Source organism: Barbus barbus, assembly GCF_936440315.1.
Source record: "Barbus barbus genome assembly, chromosome: 24".
Classification (NCBI taxonomy): Eukaryota; Metazoa; Chordata; class Actinopteri; order Cypriniformes; family Cyprinidae; genus Barbus; species Barbus barbus.
The window spans coordinates 2,490,274-2,508,452 of NC_136752.1; the positions used below are offsets into that span (position 1 = coordinate 2,490,274).

The window sequence follows — 18,179 nt, forward strand, 5'->3', positions numbered from 1 at the left end:
TATATATATATATATACACATGTATGTGGCCTCCGCATCTCCACAAAAACAGCAACTAAAGTGGAATTTGAAGTGCCTTTAAAAATGCAAAAGTCTAGCAGTCTGGATGTGATGTAGAGAGTGGCTTTGTTTGTGCTCCCCCTCGTCTTAGTGTCCTGTAGCTGTGTTCTGTATATGTTTAGTCCATATCACCCCATCAGCTGTACTACAGAGCCCGTATGTTTGAGCTGACGCTGAACTAAACAACTCTTTTCTCTCCCGCTGCCCCATAAGTGCCTATTACTGGTAAGTGTGTGTGAAGAAACGCCTCTGTCCTGTTCAGAGTGCACAACTCTGGGATTGTATATGCATTTGTGAGGTTTTGCGTGTGTGTGTGTCGAGTCCTTTGAGCTTAGCATGTACAAAGGTTTGTCTGAAGCCATCAGTGTGCGTTCCAATAAATCTTTCCCATCCCCTTTCTCAGATGAGAACCACACGGCAGCGGCTGAGAACAGCAGACTTCTGGACATCCCACGCTACCACTGCGAGGGCACCGAGTCGCCCTATCAGACCGGACAGCTCCATCCTGCCATACGGGTGGCCGACCTGCTGCAGCACATCAATCTGATGAAGACCTCCGACAGTTATGGCTTCAAAGAGGAGTATGAGGTTAGACCGTGAACACGCGAAAAAAACAACAGTCAAAGCTGTCAGTCTAGTGCTTGCACACACAGACTGATGACTGATGACGAACCCTTAAGTGATCTTAAACCTAAAGTGTGTCATTTCCGAATCACCAAAAATAACTGGAAACAATAAAGATTGCTTTCAAACCTTGCCCTCTGTCTTCCATTGTTCAGAGAACTATGGAACTATTTTAAAGCAATAGTTTACCAAAAAAAAAGACAATTTGCTTCGAATGTGCTCAACTCTGAGGCCATCCAAGATGTGTTTGTTTCTTCATCAGGTTTGGAGAAATGTGTCTCTGCATCAGTGTCTCAGCAATGGATGCTCTGCAGTGAATGGGTGCCGTCATATTGAGAGTCCAAACAGCTGATAAAAACATCACAATAATCCACACCACTCCAGTCCATCAGTTAACATCTGGAGAAGACAAAAGATGAAACAAATCCAACATTAAGGAGTTAACTTCAAACTGCTGCTTCCGGCTAGAATATGAGCTCATAATCCATAATAACACTTCCTCAAGTGAAAAAGGAATCTCATATGAATCAGGAGAGAAATATGCACAGATCATGTGACAGATTGCTGGACTGGAGTGGAGTGGAGTGGATTACTCATGGATTATTGTGATGTTTTTATCAACTGTTTGGACTCTCATTCTGACGGCACCCATTCACTGCAGAGGATCCATTGTTGAGCAAGTGATTAATGCTAAATTTCTCTGAACCTGTTCCCGTGAAGAAACAAACTCATCTACATCTCGGATGGCCTGAGTGTGAGCACATTTTCATTTTCACACAATTTTCATTTTTGGGTGAACTATGTTTTTAACATCCAAAACATGTCACACTTCTCCAAGAAGTCGTTGAAACCCCTCCTCCACAGCATTTTACCCACACGTTTTGCACTGATGAGTTTGCTGGTTGCAGGCAAGGAGTGTTGGCGGTTTATTTCATGAAACCACAATCTGATCAGTGGAGTTTGTGTGCCAGATGCAGAACAATTTGTTTTGTTTCAGCTGCTGAGAGCGCTTGATGCTTCCTTAACTGTTCAGTGAACAAATGTACATGTATTTCCATGCACATAGAGCAAATTCAAACTACTGTATTGTGCTGATGTTGTCAGATATGATGAAAATATGAGTAAATTAGGATATTGATTCACTTAAGCCCTCCGTTGGCTGTGTTGTAATTAATTCTGTGTTTCTCTCCAGAGCTTCTTTGAGGGTCAGTCTGCTTCCTGGGATGCAGCAAAGAAAGAGCAAAATCGAACGAAGAATCGATACGGGAACATCATTGCATGTAAGAGTGTAGGATATTGTCTAGTACACTTCATATCTGGCTCCAAACACTCTCCTTTTTTAGATGGTTTTGTAGTCAATAAAGAACCTTTTGGAGAAAATTTTTTCTGTTGCTCTTTAGAAAACCAACATGTGCTGGTGCTTTAAAGATGAACATCAAGAACGAGTCATATTTCACCCCAACATCTTAAGATATTATAATGTGCACATAAAAAATGAGGCTTATTTTAGTAAGATTTTGCATTCATTTACATTTGCCAGATACTTTTATCCAAAGCGCTTTACATTGCAATAAAGGTATGCATCGGTTCATGCATTCCCGGGCAATCAAACCTATGACCTTGGTGTTGCTAGCATCAACTTTATTCGTTTAAATTATGCTTATTAAACTGGTCATTGTGTCTGTATGACATGATTTTCATTCGTGAATTTTATTTCTGTACAATTATGAATAAACTCAGTAGGTAAACGTCTGGACGCATTGTGGTAATGAGAAATATATATATTTTTTTTTTATTTGTATAGCACTTTTTATGATACCAATCATAGCAAAGCAGCTTTGAGAGGAAATGAGAGATAATGAGAGAAAATGTGCTCAGGCGTCATAAAGAATAACGTCACTCTGCAAATAATCTTTATCTTAAATAATCATTTTTTTTATATTTTTCCCAAATGATTTTGAGGTGAAATATGACCAGGACATGTTTTCATGCACCGTAAGAGCTTTTTAGAAGCTTGTTTCCTAGCGCACACAGTCAGCAGCATGCCAACACAACGCTGTTTTTGTCCTGAATCTGCTCTGTTTGCCGTGTGTCGCGCTGTAGACGATCATTCTCGAGTGATCCTGCAGCCAATGGAAGATGACCCGTCCTCTGACTACATAAATGCCAACTACATTGATGTAAGTGGCGATGCCGCCTCCTCCTCCATTGGCGAACGTGTGAGAAACGTCTCTCCCTCCCTCGTATGTGAGGTCTTTTATGCATGCCTTTGTCTCAACTATACACAATTTACAGCTTTCTTTTCTTCCTTGTTGGAGGTGCTTGCTGACTCACTGACATTGTTGTGCTCTCTCTCACTCTTATGCGGTTGATTTTGGGGCGGTAGATTTGGCTGTACAGGGATGTAAGTATCACTGTAGGCACATTCGAACACACTTCCCCTCTCTGTCTCACCCATCCATGCCCCGAAGGTCATCTGCATGGAGCTGCTTGCGCCGCCACACGTCCATTCTGTCGCTCCTCCTTGTGCCGCGACTCATCTGCTTTGCCTGTGGCGTGGGCGTCATGCATGTTAACATCCCTGGCCTGTGTTTCAGTTAACGCTCATGATTTTGGTGTCGTGTGTTTTAGTTTTCGTGGGAGGGGGATTTGATGTCGGGTCTCCCTGCAGTGTGTGTTTAACCCGTAGAAATCGTGATGTGTGTGCGTGTATGTGTTGAGATTACAAGTCTCAAAACGAAACTCTTAAAAGCGTAATTTAGCACAGTTTTGCATAGCCCACAGTGAAATGAATTACTCTCAGATTTCAATTGTTTGCTGCCTCCAACAAATTCTTGTTTTTGTTTCTCTTGCAGGGATACCAGAGGCCCAGCCATTACATCGCAACTCAAGGTAAACGAGGAAGTCTGAATTAATCGTCTTTTTTTTTGTTGCCAAGAACAAAAACTGACTGATGTTTAAAGTGCCCCTATTATGGGTTATGAAAGGTTCATATTTTGGTTTTGGGAGTCCCCAACAACAGGTTGACATGCATGCAAGGACAAAATACACTTTTAGTGTCTTATAATATGCATTTATTTTTACCTTACTTGCTCAATGACTCCCAAACGATTCGCTCAACGATTCATTTTTCCAAACCCCTCGTTTGCGTGACGCTAATCTGCGGTGATTGGTTGATTGGTCTCATCTCATCTCGCCAGTAATGCCTGATAAAGCAGTGTTTGTGAGCGCAGTGCTGCTTTGTGTACAGCGTTACCAGGGAAACAGCTCCAAAAGCGGCACCTAGTGGCAAAGAATGAATTTGCATTTTCATTCAGACCAACGCTAAAAGACCAACAAGTGTGCGGCAATATGCTAATGTTTCATGTTGACTTCAACACGAGACGGCTTGGGATTCGTTTTAAAAACGACTCGTTTCAATGATTCAGAGTCGACTCTTTCTTTTGAGAGACAATAACTTTATACACGGAGCACTTTCAGATATAAAACTTTGCAGGATGTTTTCATTCACTCACAGCTGTGTTACACGCATGAAAGATCATTTTCAAAAGTACATAATAGGGGCTCTTTAAATATAATTAACTATATAATGAACTAAATATAGTGTACTGTAACAAATAATCAGTAAGTGGATTGCCGTCATATGTGGAAACTGCATTCGTTTTTTAACTGATACACATCTTAAAAAGTGTGCATACTCATAAATTCTAAATTATTCACTGAAACATGTACTGGAAACATTTGTGTAACGACAAGCACAAGAAATAGCATCTACGTGAACTAGTTTTATTTAAGTCAAAAATATTATTTAGTATTGCTGCATCAACCTCAGTGTATTAATTATTTTATATGGGTTAAATTATGTAGAAATATCTCTTTAAAGTATCAACTTGCAAACAATACTCATTTTATATACCACTAATCTACTTTATTTATATCACAAAAGAAAAAATCTGCTAAAATGCAAAATCTGTCAAATGATGCCAATTTTTTTTTATAAATGACTGAAATTAAAAATTTGATGGATATCAAATAAAAACAGATATTTAGAGAAATAAAGCTTTGGGCTTTCCCACAGGCCCCGTCCACGAGACGGTGTACGACTTCTGGAGGATGATCTGGCAGGAGCAATCGGCCTGTATTGTGATGGTAACCAACCTAGTGGAGGTGGGCCGGGTATGTCGCTATACTGCCTGCTGAGGGGCCGTTGTGTGTTTTTGTGCTCTGTGATGTGACCTGTGAAGGCCCCTGCCTGCAAAAACCTTTTGAAGAGTGAGCGAGGACTAGTAATTCATCTGCTCGAAGTGACAAAAATGGATGAATCTCACAAAGCCTGTTAGAAACAGGTCATATTTCATCCCAAAATCAAAAGAAAGAAACAATGGTAACGCTTTACGATAAGGTTCATTAGTTAACAATAACTAACTACATTAGTAAACATGAACTAAGAATGAATAATACTACAGCATTTTTTAATCTTAGTTAATGTTAATTTCAGCATTTATTAATGCATTATTAAAATCACAAGTTGTTTTTGTTAACATTGTGAACTAACATGAACAATGAACAACACTAGTTTTAACTAACATTAACAAAGATGAGTAAATAGTGTAATAAATGTATTGTTCATGATTCATTCATGTTAATCAATGCATTAACTAATGTTATCAAAGGACACCTTATTGTAAGTGTTACCAAAATAAAAAAACTTTTTAGACACTTCTCAAAGGGTTGAAGCATGTCTGTGTATGTATTTTGTACATTTGTGCATGCTTTGTTAATTATATCATTATACACGAGTGTATTTGAACTGATTTCACAGCAGTCTTTATATCATAATGGATATATCATAGTGATCACTCACAACTTAAAGCATTTAAGCAAGATTTCAGCTTTAAGATTTTAATGATTAATTCAGACTGTTGTGAATCAAGATGCATGTGTGTTGCAGTATAGTTACTGTATTCAAGACTGTGTTTGCGTTGGAGTGCATGTGATTTGCTCTGTATTTTACGTTTGATGGGTCTCATCCTCCTGTAGGTGAAATGCTATAAGTACTGGCCAGATGATGCTGAAGTTTATGGAGATTTCAAAGTGACGTTTGTGGAGGTCGAGCCGCTCGCAGAATACGTTGTCAGGACTTTCACTCTGGAGAGGGTAAGATTATTTTGACCATGTTTAAGGTTTATTGTTTAAACCTTCTGTCTAGCGTGGTAAGTGTGGCTAATATTCTGTAACCCTGAAGGAAATACGTTTAATACAGTATTTGAACACTTAGGTCACAGGTATAAATATGTGACTTCATTAGATGAAGAGTCTGCATCTGCATGTGTCAAATGCTGCAGGATCTTTTCACTAAAATCACATTTATTCATACATATACTTCAAAACAATCATTATGGTGATTGCTAGTGGATGTATGATGTCAGATCTTCATCAAGTTCACCCAGGTGTCCAAGCAGAGGAACCACAACACTGTCCTCAAACCACAAACATACATGAAGTTACACAACACTGACTGTCTTCACGTTTAACACTGCATCTGTTGTTGCATTACTTCAACCCCCCTGTTTTAATAATGTTTCGCTTGTAAAATGCACTGGTGCATCTTTCTCTGCTCTTGCTGTGATATATTATCTATTAGTGTTATAATTTTTGGGGCCAGTGTATTTGCCGGGAAAGTGATTTTACGTATATATCTTTTTTCCAGGTGCTCAGGTGTTTTATGGATTTTTGTTCTTATTTTCACAGAGGGGTTTTAACGAGGTGCGAGAGGTAAAGCAGTTTCACTTCACTGGCTGGCCCGATCATGGGGTCCCGTATCACGCTACAGGACTGTTGTCATTCATCCGACGAGTCAAGATATCCAACCCTCCCACCGCTGGGCCTATCGTCGTCCACTGCAGGTACAGCAATGCATCAACACATGCTCGGCACCTTCACATACTGTACAGCCTATGTGCTGGAAATGCAGAGGTGATGTGAGCATGTATGTAGCCAGCTGTATTACCATAATTTGCAGTTAATGTTGGCCTCTGGTGGAGTGTGAATAGTAGCAAAATGAATCAAACATGGAAAGCCGTAGTATTTGTGAATGACAGAAAATTAATTCTGTAAATTTTACAACAATTGAACAGTTTTTTATGTGTAAAAGTGGCTACTGAAAAATATTGCTAATGAAACATCATAAGTGCTTTGTACTGGTTTGAAGACAAGAAGGTGATTTCAGAATTTTAAACAGTTACAGTTAATTTACTGGAAACGTACTCCTTCCCTCAGTCCATCCAAAATGTAGATGAGTTTGTTTCTGTATTGTAGCAGATTTGGAGAAATGTAGCAGTGCATCACTTTCTCACCAATGGATCCTCTGCAGTGAATGGGTGCCGTCAGAATGAGAGTCTTGATAAAAACATCACAATCTTGTCAAGTGATGGACTGGAGTGGTGTGAATTATTGTGATGTTTTTATCAGCTGTTTGGACTCTCATTCTGACGGCACCCATTCACTGCAGGGCATCCATTGCTGAGACACTGATGCAATGCTACATTTTTCCAAATCTACATTTCTAGAAACTCATCAGCTCATCTCAGATGGCCTGAGGGGGTAGCATGTTTTCAGCAAATTTTCATTTTTGGATGAATTGTTATTTTAATGAACAGTACAGCATCAGAAGAAAGATCCACAGCTTGATATTTTCTATCCTTTTCTTAAGTAATGCATAGTCGAATCTGGAGGTCCGTCTCTGTTGAGACTGATTCTTTTGTTGTAGATGAGAATGCATTGTCATTGGTTCATGACATCATTTCCTGTTCTTAGGGTCTTACCACAGCTCTTCTGCATATGCGAATGGTCTTGTGGTTGGTTCTTTATTTTGTCATGCTCACACTTCAGTGTACCAGCATCCACATCTGACACTGTTGGCCAGTCACAACAGCTCTTTTGACCTTGTACTCTTGGTTCTCAGCTCATTTAACACATCTGGCAGAAACTTTTACCCTTAAACATTACCACGTTGCCTGCCGTTCATGCCCCAAGAACAGGATGTGGTCTCATCTGCATTGTTGCATGCAAAAAAAGAGAAAACAATCCCATGATGCAGCTTTCTTTTCCTTTCAGACAGGTTGACAGTCTTTGATTGCTGCTGTCTTTGTTCTCATTGCATTATTCTGCCGTTCAGTCAAACTAAAAATGTCAAAATATAAAATGTGTAAGTCTTACAGTGTAAATGTAAAGTAATAGATCTGCTACAGCAATATTAGCAAAAAAAATCAGTGATGGTTAACTAATAGTAATAATAGACTTTGTTTTATTACGTGATGTAGTTATTTGTTCTTTATTTTAATATTTTAATTCTTTAATTCACTTTGACTTTAAAGCAACTTGTACTTATTTGGAAGATAAATAACAAATTTGATGATTTAATATTTTTATTTTTAAACAGTTAAATAAAATGGTTTAATAGTTCCAGTAGTTGTTTCTATGGTATCAGAATCGGCGCTGAGAATTGTGAAATTTCCCTGGTATTGTGACAGCACTTTCAATTATTCCATGAAATATGTCGCACAAATTAAAATGGAATATTTTAAAATACAGATATAATTTTAACAAAGACATTAAGCAAAGAAACCAAATTTAAATGTCTAGATTTTAATGCAATGTATTTCATTTATGTGAATCTACACATTATTGTATTTAAAAAAATTATGCCTTGGAAATTTCATACAAAAGAGAAAACCTCTGCTTTAGACAGTTTGCATGAATGAACTACATCTTTAACTTAATCAAAAATGTCTTTAGACTCTAGTTTTTGTACATAATGAAGCTTTACAAACAGCTCTGATAGGATTTATAAAACAGTGAGCCACTGCTCAGTGCACTGCTCTCATCTCTATGCTGCTTTTAGACTTGGATTGTTTGATCAGTGATGAAATCGATTTTCTTCCCTGCTCTGTCCGTTTCAGTGCGGGAGCCGGCCGGACGGGATGTTACATCGTGATTGACATCATGCTGGACATGGCAGAGAGAGAAGGGGTGGTGGACATCTACAACTGCGTCAAAGCTCTGCGTTCCAGAAGAATCAACATGGTTCAGACTGAGGTGTGTTTGCATGCCTCGATCGTGATGCTGATTATGGTCCTCTAAGATTTTCTCCCCACTAAATATATTTTTAGGACGCCACTGGTTATCAAATTCATAATGTTAGTTCTGATTTTGTTTTAGCTTTCAAGTTTACACAATTTCATTTAGTTAAGCATACAAAAACATGCTTTTGCCATTACTGCCAGTACCTAAAAGTGCATGTTCAGAGGCCTACAGTGCAGCCGCATTGACCTCTATAAAACATCTATTGTAGAAGGAAACCTCAGTCCTGACCACTAAGGGCCACTGTTGCATTTCTGCACTATTTACAACAACAAAGCAGTCAGCCGTGCTATAGTATCTGTCTTGCTGCTATGATGCATTTCAAAGTGAATGAATTCAGAGTTCCTTAAAACAAAATAGGTGTTATTTAATACAAGTGTTGCAGTTTTGTAGGGTTGTCAAAAATAAAAGCGCGTGTATTGATGACACACAATCCCTGGTTTTCCTCTGGCTCTCAGGAGCAGTACATTTTCATCCACGATGCCATCCTGGAGGCGTGTTTGTGTGGCGAGACTGCGATTCCCGTGTGCGAGTTCAAAGCCGCGTACTACGACATGATCCGCATCGACTCTCAGAGCAATTCCTCTCACCTCAAAGACGAATTCCAGGTACCTGACAGATGCTGTTGCTTATTATTCACGGCTGTGCTTTTCCTTCAGGACCCAGACTTTACATGGACATCCAGTGGAGACCCAACACAAAAATCCAAAGTTTGTTCAACAAATGAAACAAATATGTCCTTACAATCAAACACTATTTTATTCATTTTAAATATGCAGCATCATTTATTGTTTGGCTTCAGCATCTCTTGGTGGATTTGGTAGGTAATAATTCACAGCATTGAACACCAGATTTAAAACTAGTGCTGTCACAACCAAAATACAAGTTTTTGTTTACATAATGTATGTATGTGTACTTTGTATGTTTATTATATAAATACACACATACAGTATATATTTAGAAAATACATATACATTTATATATTTTATATTATATATAAATATATTTCATATATAAACATATTTTTCTTATACATGCATGTGTTTGTATTTATATATACATAATAAATATACACAGTACACACACATATATTATGTAAACAAAAACTCTTATTTTGGATGTGATTAATCACTTGACGGCACTAATTTAAAGAATTCTCGCATAGTTTTGTATTCTTGCAGAGTTTTATTCATGCTTTTTGAAGATGCAAGCATGTCACACAACCTGTTTGTGTTGGCATCTGGTTCATTTGATTAGTTTCTACCAAATGGCATACGATGCAGTTGGATTGGACACATGGCCTTTGACATTAGCAACGAAAGCAGCAGAATCTGCCCTCACCTGCTGGTGTCCACTCTCTCCTGTGCAGACGCTGAACTCAGTGACCCCTCAGCCTCAGCCTGAAGACTGCAGCATTGCACTCCTTCCTCGAAATCACGACAAGAACCGCTTCATGGACAACCTCCCGCCTGACCGCTGCCTGCCCTTCCTCATCACCATTGACGGAGAGAGCAGCAACTACATCAATGCAGCGCTCATGGATGTAAGTATGGCTTCCTCGCGCTCTCTTTTCCTCGTCTCCTTTATGTTAGACACACGCTCTGTTCCAAAACCTAGTGAGCTGCCAACGGAGGTAAGATTTGAGGGCAGCCAAAAGGTAGGCAACTTAACATTGCTGCCTTCTGAGATACCTTGTTTTAGTCAGCATGTACAAGATCAGTCAGTCCCAGAAAAAAATACACACACAATACTAAAAGTAATAGTAAACATATTGATAACAACAGTTCAGTTTGATAAAAATATAAGTGTTTTACTCCAGTATTTATGCTGTGGATTTTTAATGCAACATGCTAACATCCAACTCTACTGAGTCAGTCCCTCACTTGTGTGCCGATGTGCAGCATCTCAGATCAGTCATTTGTGAGTTTCCGTGCTGCGTTAGAGCGCAGCTGTCTGTGTAGATAGCAGACAGCGAGATCTCTCATTGGATTTTGGAACGGAGCTACAGAAAGCTAGAGACAAATCCAGGTGGCAAGTCCTTTGAGTGGGACAGATGTTAGCGTGAGCCACTTTCAAACCTATTCCAGTCGCTCTATAACGTGGTGATAGTGTCATGTAGATCAGCAATACGATTATTTGTCTTGAATTAATGAAGCATTCAATTAGTAGTGTAATTAATGAATTCTTCTTGATGGCTGTATGTGGTCCAAAATTGAACTTTCTTTCATTTGGGTTTTCAAAAATAATAAGAGTCCAAATTATTTTAGTAACACTGTGGGTAAGTGTAAGTGTGAATCTTTTGCTTTAGAGTGTCAATTTTGTCATTTATTAAAGGACAAGTTCACCCAAATCCTGAACGCTCTGCCATCATTTCTCACCCTCAAGTCATTCAAAATCTGGATGTTTTCCCCCCTTCTTTCTGTGGTAAACAACTGGAGATTTTTAACACTGTATTTATTTCCATACAACAAAAGTGAATGGTGGCCAGTTACTATCAAGCTACAAAAAAAGGCTAGACACCACCGTAAAAGTAGTCCATATTCACTTATGCACTTGTAACTGAACAGAAGCACAAAATCTGTGATCTGAATCTGTTCCTCGTTCAACACTACCATATGACTTTAGAGGTCTTCCAGCTTGAGTTGTGTGAACTACTGTTACTGTGTTTTGAGCATCACAGCTCTTGGTCACTGCATGATTTCACTATATGGAAAGTAGCCGCCTAAAGATTCCTCCAAAACTCTCCTTTTGTCTTCCACAGAAGAAAGAAAGCCAAACGGGTCTGAAATGACATGGGGGCGAGTGAATTTTCAGTTTCTAATTTGAGAATGCATTTGTTTAGGATCTAGATTGATCTGTGAGTGACATCTCCTAGTGCTTCATATGTCATGGCTGTCTGTGTAAGTACTGTAGTGAATTAGCTATCTAGTGTAGATCACAGTTTTCCGACATGCACATAATCGTCTGTATATCTGAGAGCGTGTTCGGTCAGTGACATCCCACAGCCGATGACCTCTGACCCTGGGAGATGGTGATCACACAGCCACTATCAGCTATTTTGACAGCTGAACTCAAAAAGTTGTGATTTTAGAGGGTAATTTTAAATCGCTTCCTCGTACGCTTCACAAACTCTTGGACTTTTTTTAACCAAGCCATCAGAAGAATACCAGGTAATTTCTGATTCAGTTCTGCCTCTGTTAGACTGGATTTGTTTCGTGGCTTTAGTGGTATGTCCGCACTTTCCATTCAACCTCTCTATACTGGGTTTTCTACAGCATGCCAAGAAAAAAGAATGCATTTATTCACTTACAGAGATGTACATTTATCACACTGACATATCCACAGAGACGCACATGCAGGAAACGACACCCGTTTACATAATTCTTTCATGTTGAACGCTCACAGTGGTCCTTGCATGATCATACACATTCACACATCGGCCATCCTGAAAAATGCCCATCTTCATCTTGGTTGTGCGTAAGTGTCAGAAAGCAGAGTGTTTGAAGGAAGTACATTATGTTGTATGTTATGCAGAGCTACAGGCAGCCGGCCGCGTTCATCATGACCCAGCATCCATTACCTAACACCGTCAAGGACTTCTGGAGGCTGGTGTATGATTATGGATGCACCTCCATCGTCATGCTGAACGAGATCGATTTGGCCCAGGTGAGATTGTGTTGTTGATTCTCCTACAACATATTTGTGCAATGTATATTTAAAGAATGAGAAGACATCAAAGATCAGTTGGTTAGTGAGTGAAGACAGTGGAAAACAATATGTATATGTTGAGCCAGAATGAATGTTTATTTTGCGTGTTTAAAGGAATAGTTCACCCAAAAATAAAACATTTGCTAGAAATGTGCTCACCCTCAGGCCATCTGAGATGCAGATGAGTTTGTTTCTTCATCAGGTTTGGAGAAATGTGTCTCTGCATCAGTGTCTCAGCAATGGATGCTCTGCAGTGAATGGGTGCCGTCAGAATGAGAGTCCAACAGCTGATTAAAACATCACAATAATCCACTCCACTCCAGTCCAATTAATGTCTTGAGAAGACAAAAAAAAACCAAGTTAATACATTTTAACTTTAAACTTTTGCCTGATATATGCATATTTCTCACCTTATTCAAATGAGGTGGTTTTTCACTGGGGGAATTTATTATGGCTTATGAACTTGGTTTAAAGTTAAAACATCTTAATGATGGATTTGTTTCAGTCTTTGTGTTCTCAAGATGTTAACTGATGGACTGGGGTGGTGTGGATTATTGTGATGTTTTTATCAGCTTTATCATTCTGACGGCACCCATTCAATGCAGAGCATCCATTGCTGAGACACTGATGCAGAGATACATTTATACAAACCTGATGAAGAAACAAACTCATCCTAATCTTGGATGGCCTGATGATGAGTACATTTTCTACAAATCTTTACTTTGGGGTGAACTATTCCCCTAATGCAACAGCAGGTTAACTGTCAGTGACTCCTGTGTGTGTTTGATCCGTGTGTAATTGGTGTGTACAGGGTTGTCCTCAGTACTGGCCGGAGGAGGGAATGCTAAGATACGGCCCTGTACAGGTGGACTGCATATCCTGCTCTATGGACTGTGATGTCATTAGTCGTCTTTTCAGGATATGCAACCTGACCAGGGTGAGTTTTTCCAAATGAACCCATTGATTGTTTTGCAACAAAGTGCAGAGCTGTACACTGGTCTTGGGCAGAAGTGCATAGTTACACGTGTGTGTGTGTGTGTGTGTGTGTGTGTGTGTGTGTCCTAAGCCTCAGGAAGGTTACCTGATGGTCCGTCAGTTCCAGTACCTGGGATGGGCGGGTCATAGGGAAGTTCCCGCCTCCAAGCGCTCGTTCCTCAAGCTGATCCTCCAGGTGGATAAATGGCAGGAGGAATGTGAGGAAGGCGATGGACGCACTATTATACACTGCCTGTGAGTACCGATGTACAGAGACCAGAAGCATCTGTTTGTGTATTAATTAGTAGCTAGTTTTACTTTTGGACAGACAGAAAGTCAGACCACAAAGTCTACTCATAGTCTACTCATAGCTTCCTCTAATACTCATAGCTTCCCCGAGCACCGCAGCATTGGCTTCCCACTGCTCTGGGTGTGTGTTCACTACTGTGTGTACACTTGGATGGGTTAAATGCAGAGCACAAATTCTCAATATGGGTCACCATACTTGACCCCCCCCCCCCCCCCCCCCCCCCCCTAATCTCTCATCAGTATTTCCTGTCAGTGTATTGTCTGTGAATGATTTGCCACTCTCACACCATTCTCACTGGCATCCGATTTACCCACACATCACATAAAAAGCAAACTATAACTGGTATTTTGACTGGTCAAGTCACTTTTCTACACTTTACTTATGAAGCATAATTACAATTATTTATGCTTTATGCTTCAATTATTTATCCTGCGTAAATGAAATTGACATATAAAATAATGTTGAAGTAATTATGGCTTAAATTCTGTTTAAAGGGATAGTTCACCAAATGTTACCCTGGAGCACAAAAGCAGTCTTAAGTCGCTGGGGTATATTTGTAGCAATAGTCAAAAATAAATTGTATGAGTCAAAATGATTGATTTTTCTTTTATGCCAAAAATCATTAGGATATTAAGTAAAGACCATGTTCCATGAAGATATTTTATAAATGTCCTACCGTAAATATATCAAAACGTAATTTTTGATTAGTAATATGCATTGCTAAGAACTTCATTTGAACAACTTTAAAGGAGATTTTCTCAATATTTAGATTTTTTTGCACCCTCAGATTCCAGATTTTCAAATAGTTGTATCTCAGACAAATATTGTCCTATCATAACAAACCATACATCAATGGAAAGATTATTTATTCAGCTTCAGATGATGTATAGATTTTAATTTCGAAAAATTTACCCTTATGACTGGTTTTGTGCTCCAGGGTCACAAATGTGAAAATTATGTCATCATCTACTCACCCTAAATTGTTCCAAACCTGTATGAATTAATTTCTTCTGTTGGCCACAAAAGAAGTTATTTTAAAGTTGCTGATTTTTTGGTTTGTTTGTTTGTTTTTGCTGTTATTTCACATTTGTGGGTGAACTATCCATTTAATACTTCATTAACTCTTGTACAGCATACTTTTAAAAGAACAATTATTACAGAAATTAAATGCAAATGTATTATCGATACATTTTTATTACAGTTAACTCAACTTTAGAGTGCCTTTTTTGGTAAACTCAAGGAGTTTGTGCATATTTATAAGTAATGACAAGCATTTATGATAAACTAAGATATACTTTAATTATATTTTATAAAATTTTAAGTTTGAATTTCTAACTTGTTTGTCTATTTGAAAATGAGATTTTATTTGTAATTGAAATTACACTCTTTGTGAATTTGGAATTGAGTGCATTTAAGATTCAAAGATATATATTTGTAATATATGTAACTCTAAATGTTATACCAAATAACACACTAGAGCTAAAATTCTAATCAGGTGCTTTTCATGTGCTTTAGTGTGTTAGTCAGACAGTTAAAGTAAAGCTTTTAGTTTGACATTATTACCAAGTGCATTCTTTAAATACACTTAAGTGGCCTTTTTATTTGATTATATAATGTTATCTCCAAGTACAGTTTTTTTATCTACTTTTAAGATTTGAACTACACCACAAGCGCACATTCAATAAAATTAAGCACACTTTTTTTTCACAAAGGAAACCCCAGTGAGCAAACCTGTAAGGTGTTAGTAGTGGAATAAAAAAGCCAAGTGATCAAAAGTCTGGCAGCACGAGAATCCAAAGATTTCTCATTGAGCTTGAGCAGGGTTTCTCCATCAGAACTGACTCTTCACTACAGCACGTGTGTAACGTAATGTTCGTCTGGATACTGGACGTTTGCACACACATCGTTACAGTGGAGAAGTGTGTGTGTGCTGGAGTGCAAACACACACACACACCTCATTCACACGTGTGTCTCTTCACGTCTCTCTGTCTCTGTAGGAACGGAGGCGGCCGCAGTGGGATGTTCTGTGCCATCAGTATTGTGTGTGAAATGATAAAGCGGCAGAATGTTGTAGACGTCTTTCATGCTGTGAAGAGTCTGAGGAACAGCAAGCCCAATATGGTGGACAGCCCGGTATGAACCAACATCTACACTCATTATGCTTTTGTCCGCAGTGTCATCAGCCAGAGCGAATCACTGGAGAAGCACTTCGTTTTTAGATCATGTCGCAAAATTAGGCAGAATTACAACTAACTTTAAACCAAACCCTGCAACATGAACACAAATTAATGCCAAGTCAAGTTATCTTTATTTATATAGCGCTTTTAACAATACAGGATTGTGTCAAAGCAACTTTCCAGTATCAAAATAGGAAAATAGTGTGTCAATAATGTAAAAACTCAGTACTTATTTGAGTAATTACAGTGTAACAATGACACCTTAAAATAAAATGTAACCTCATTGTATTTTTGTCTTGCTGAATATCCCGGCATCCTTAAAACAAGATACACTTACTTGAGAAATATTGTGTACAGTACTGAAATTATCTTCCACTGGCAAATCCATTTGTCTTGCTTTAGGACACATGTAATATAATGCTGTGTGTGAGCTGAGAAAAATCAACTGAATTTCATGTACATTCTCTGAAAACACAGCATCTCAAGTCAGTTTGTCCTGATTTAAGGATGCTGAGATATTTTACTGGAAACAACAAAAGTACTGATTAGGCAAAACTATTTTTTGAATTTGTTGACTTTGACAACAGAGTCAAGCACTGAAATTTCACTGTTAATGCAAATAAAAAATATCAAATTGGATAATCTAATACAATGTAAGCTAAAAATCATCATATAAAGCCCACTTTTTTATAAAGGTCAAGCTTTTTTGAAGCAACTGTATTCTATGATGTTCTTTATATTATTTTTATTCTTCCTTATTTATTATTTATTTGCCATTTAGCACAAGCAAGACAGACTCCATCAGATGTTTATCAGGACTCGATATATTTCATGATAATCTGGTGTGGCACAAAGAGCTTCACCACATCCTCTGCAGCTCTTCAGAGAGTCAGTCAGGGCTTCTGTCAAACATGTATATGCCTCCTCTTAAAGTTCATCACGGCCACAATCTGGACCGTTGCTGTGTTGTTTGAGAGTAAAGCTCATGATTTCCCTCTTGCTCTGCAGGAGCAGTACCGCTTTTGCTACGATCTGGCTCTGGAGTACATCGAGACATCGTAATGGAGACGTCATCTCGTGTGTGTGTGCGTGTCTGAGCAGCACACACTTGGCTTATTTTATATGTGACATGGGGTGTGAGTGGCGTGTAAATGTCTCCATTCGTGCATCTGTGTTGACTTTCATGAGTGACTTTTCAAGTGCCGGCCACCTGGTCGAGATCATGTTATTTTTTTTTTATTATCAACATGTTTTACATTTTGTTTTATGATTTCATGCAGCCATTTGAAACACTAAGCCCGAGCTGTTGCATGCTGAAGACGCTCTTTATTTCTTTGTGTCTATCACTGTTCTTGGTAATAAACATATATAGTAGTACTCGTGTAGATGGACATTGTTTCGAAAGGGGAAAAAAACAAACACGTTCATCCATCGATCGAGAGCGTGAGAAGACTGCATTCCGCACTAATGGCTGGCTTATTATGTATTCTTTAGTTTTTTGGTAGCAGACGATGACCATAAGCCAAAGACTTGTGTAAATATGTCTATAGGGATGAAGCACATTGTTTGTATTTATTGTTTACTTGCATTTTTGAAAGCTCAAAACAATCATTATCATTCCCCGTTTAGCCGAAATTTTCACTGCAAACGCTCTTTGTAGATTTTTATGTATGAGACCGATTTAAGTAGTGTTATTTTTTTGGTTGTTGTATTTGAAAATTGTATTTCTTTTTTTCTTTTGAAATCCTTTACATGCTATCGTGGTTTGTTTTACGTAACTGATTGTGAATTATTCCTTTGCTGAGGAGAAAAGAGAAGAGCTCTATTTTTTCTGATGTTTTCACATTTGTATTGTGCTGGAAATGAAAAAAAAAAAACAATGAAGTGTATGCATTAAAAAAATATATACAGTATTAGACTCTAGTGTATTTAGGATCAAAGCCAATTTAAGAAGAAAGATGCAGCCAGTATTGATGCTGATCAGACGTTTTATAGAAAACCAACAAAAAATCCATCATGTGAAATAATAAGTTATGTATTTTTTGTCTGTAGTTGTTGGCTTTATGGCTGTATTACGATGTCAAATAGTAAAAATACTTTGAATAAAAAAAAAGATATGTTAAAGAATGCTTTTAAAATGTGGTTTGTTGGAAATTTTGCGGTGGTTTCCCAGCTTTGAAAA

The 18,179-nt window shown here is 38.3% G+C and overlaps 1 protein-coding gene across 3 annotated transcripts in view; it reads left to right on the plus strand.

The window, feature by feature from the left end:
• LOC306844072 (receptor-type tyrosine-protein phosphatase kappa) overlaps positions 1-18,130 on the plus strand; it is a 185,958-nt gene extending 167,828 nt beyond the window's left edge. For 2 of the 3 annotated variants that reach the window (XM_079375948.1, XM_079375947.1), the window contains 15 exons: positions 464-648; positions 1,877-1,964; positions 2,788-2,864; positions 3,540-3,576; positions 4,763-4,860; positions 5,725-5,841; positions 6,436-6,590; positions 8,646-8,781; positions 9,285-9,434; positions 10,196-10,369; positions 12,361-12,492; positions 13,346-13,471; positions 13,601-13,764; positions 15,818-15,953; positions 17,006-18,130. In XM_079375948.1, the coding sequence (XP_079232074.1) occupies positions 464-648; positions 1,877-1,964; positions 2,788-2,864; positions 3,540-3,576; positions 4,763-4,860; positions 5,725-5,841; positions 6,436-6,590; positions 8,646-8,781; positions 9,285-9,434; positions 10,196-10,369; positions 12,361-12,492; positions 13,346-13,471; positions 13,601-13,764; positions 15,818-15,953; positions 17,006-17,059 (1,829 nt within the window). In that variant the 3' untranslated portion in view covers positions 17,060-18,130. The remainder of the gene's footprint in view (positions 1-463; positions 649-1,876; positions 1,965-2,787; positions 2,865-3,539; positions 3,577-4,762; positions 4,861-5,724; positions 5,842-6,435; positions 6,591-8,645; positions 8,782-9,284; positions 9,435-10,195; positions 10,370-12,360; positions 12,493-13,345; positions 13,472-13,600; positions 13,765-15,817; positions 15,954-17,005) is intronic. The other variant, XM_079375949.1, reaches the window with a different exon arrangement.
• The last annotated feature ends 49 nt before the right edge of the window (positions 18,131-18,179 follow it).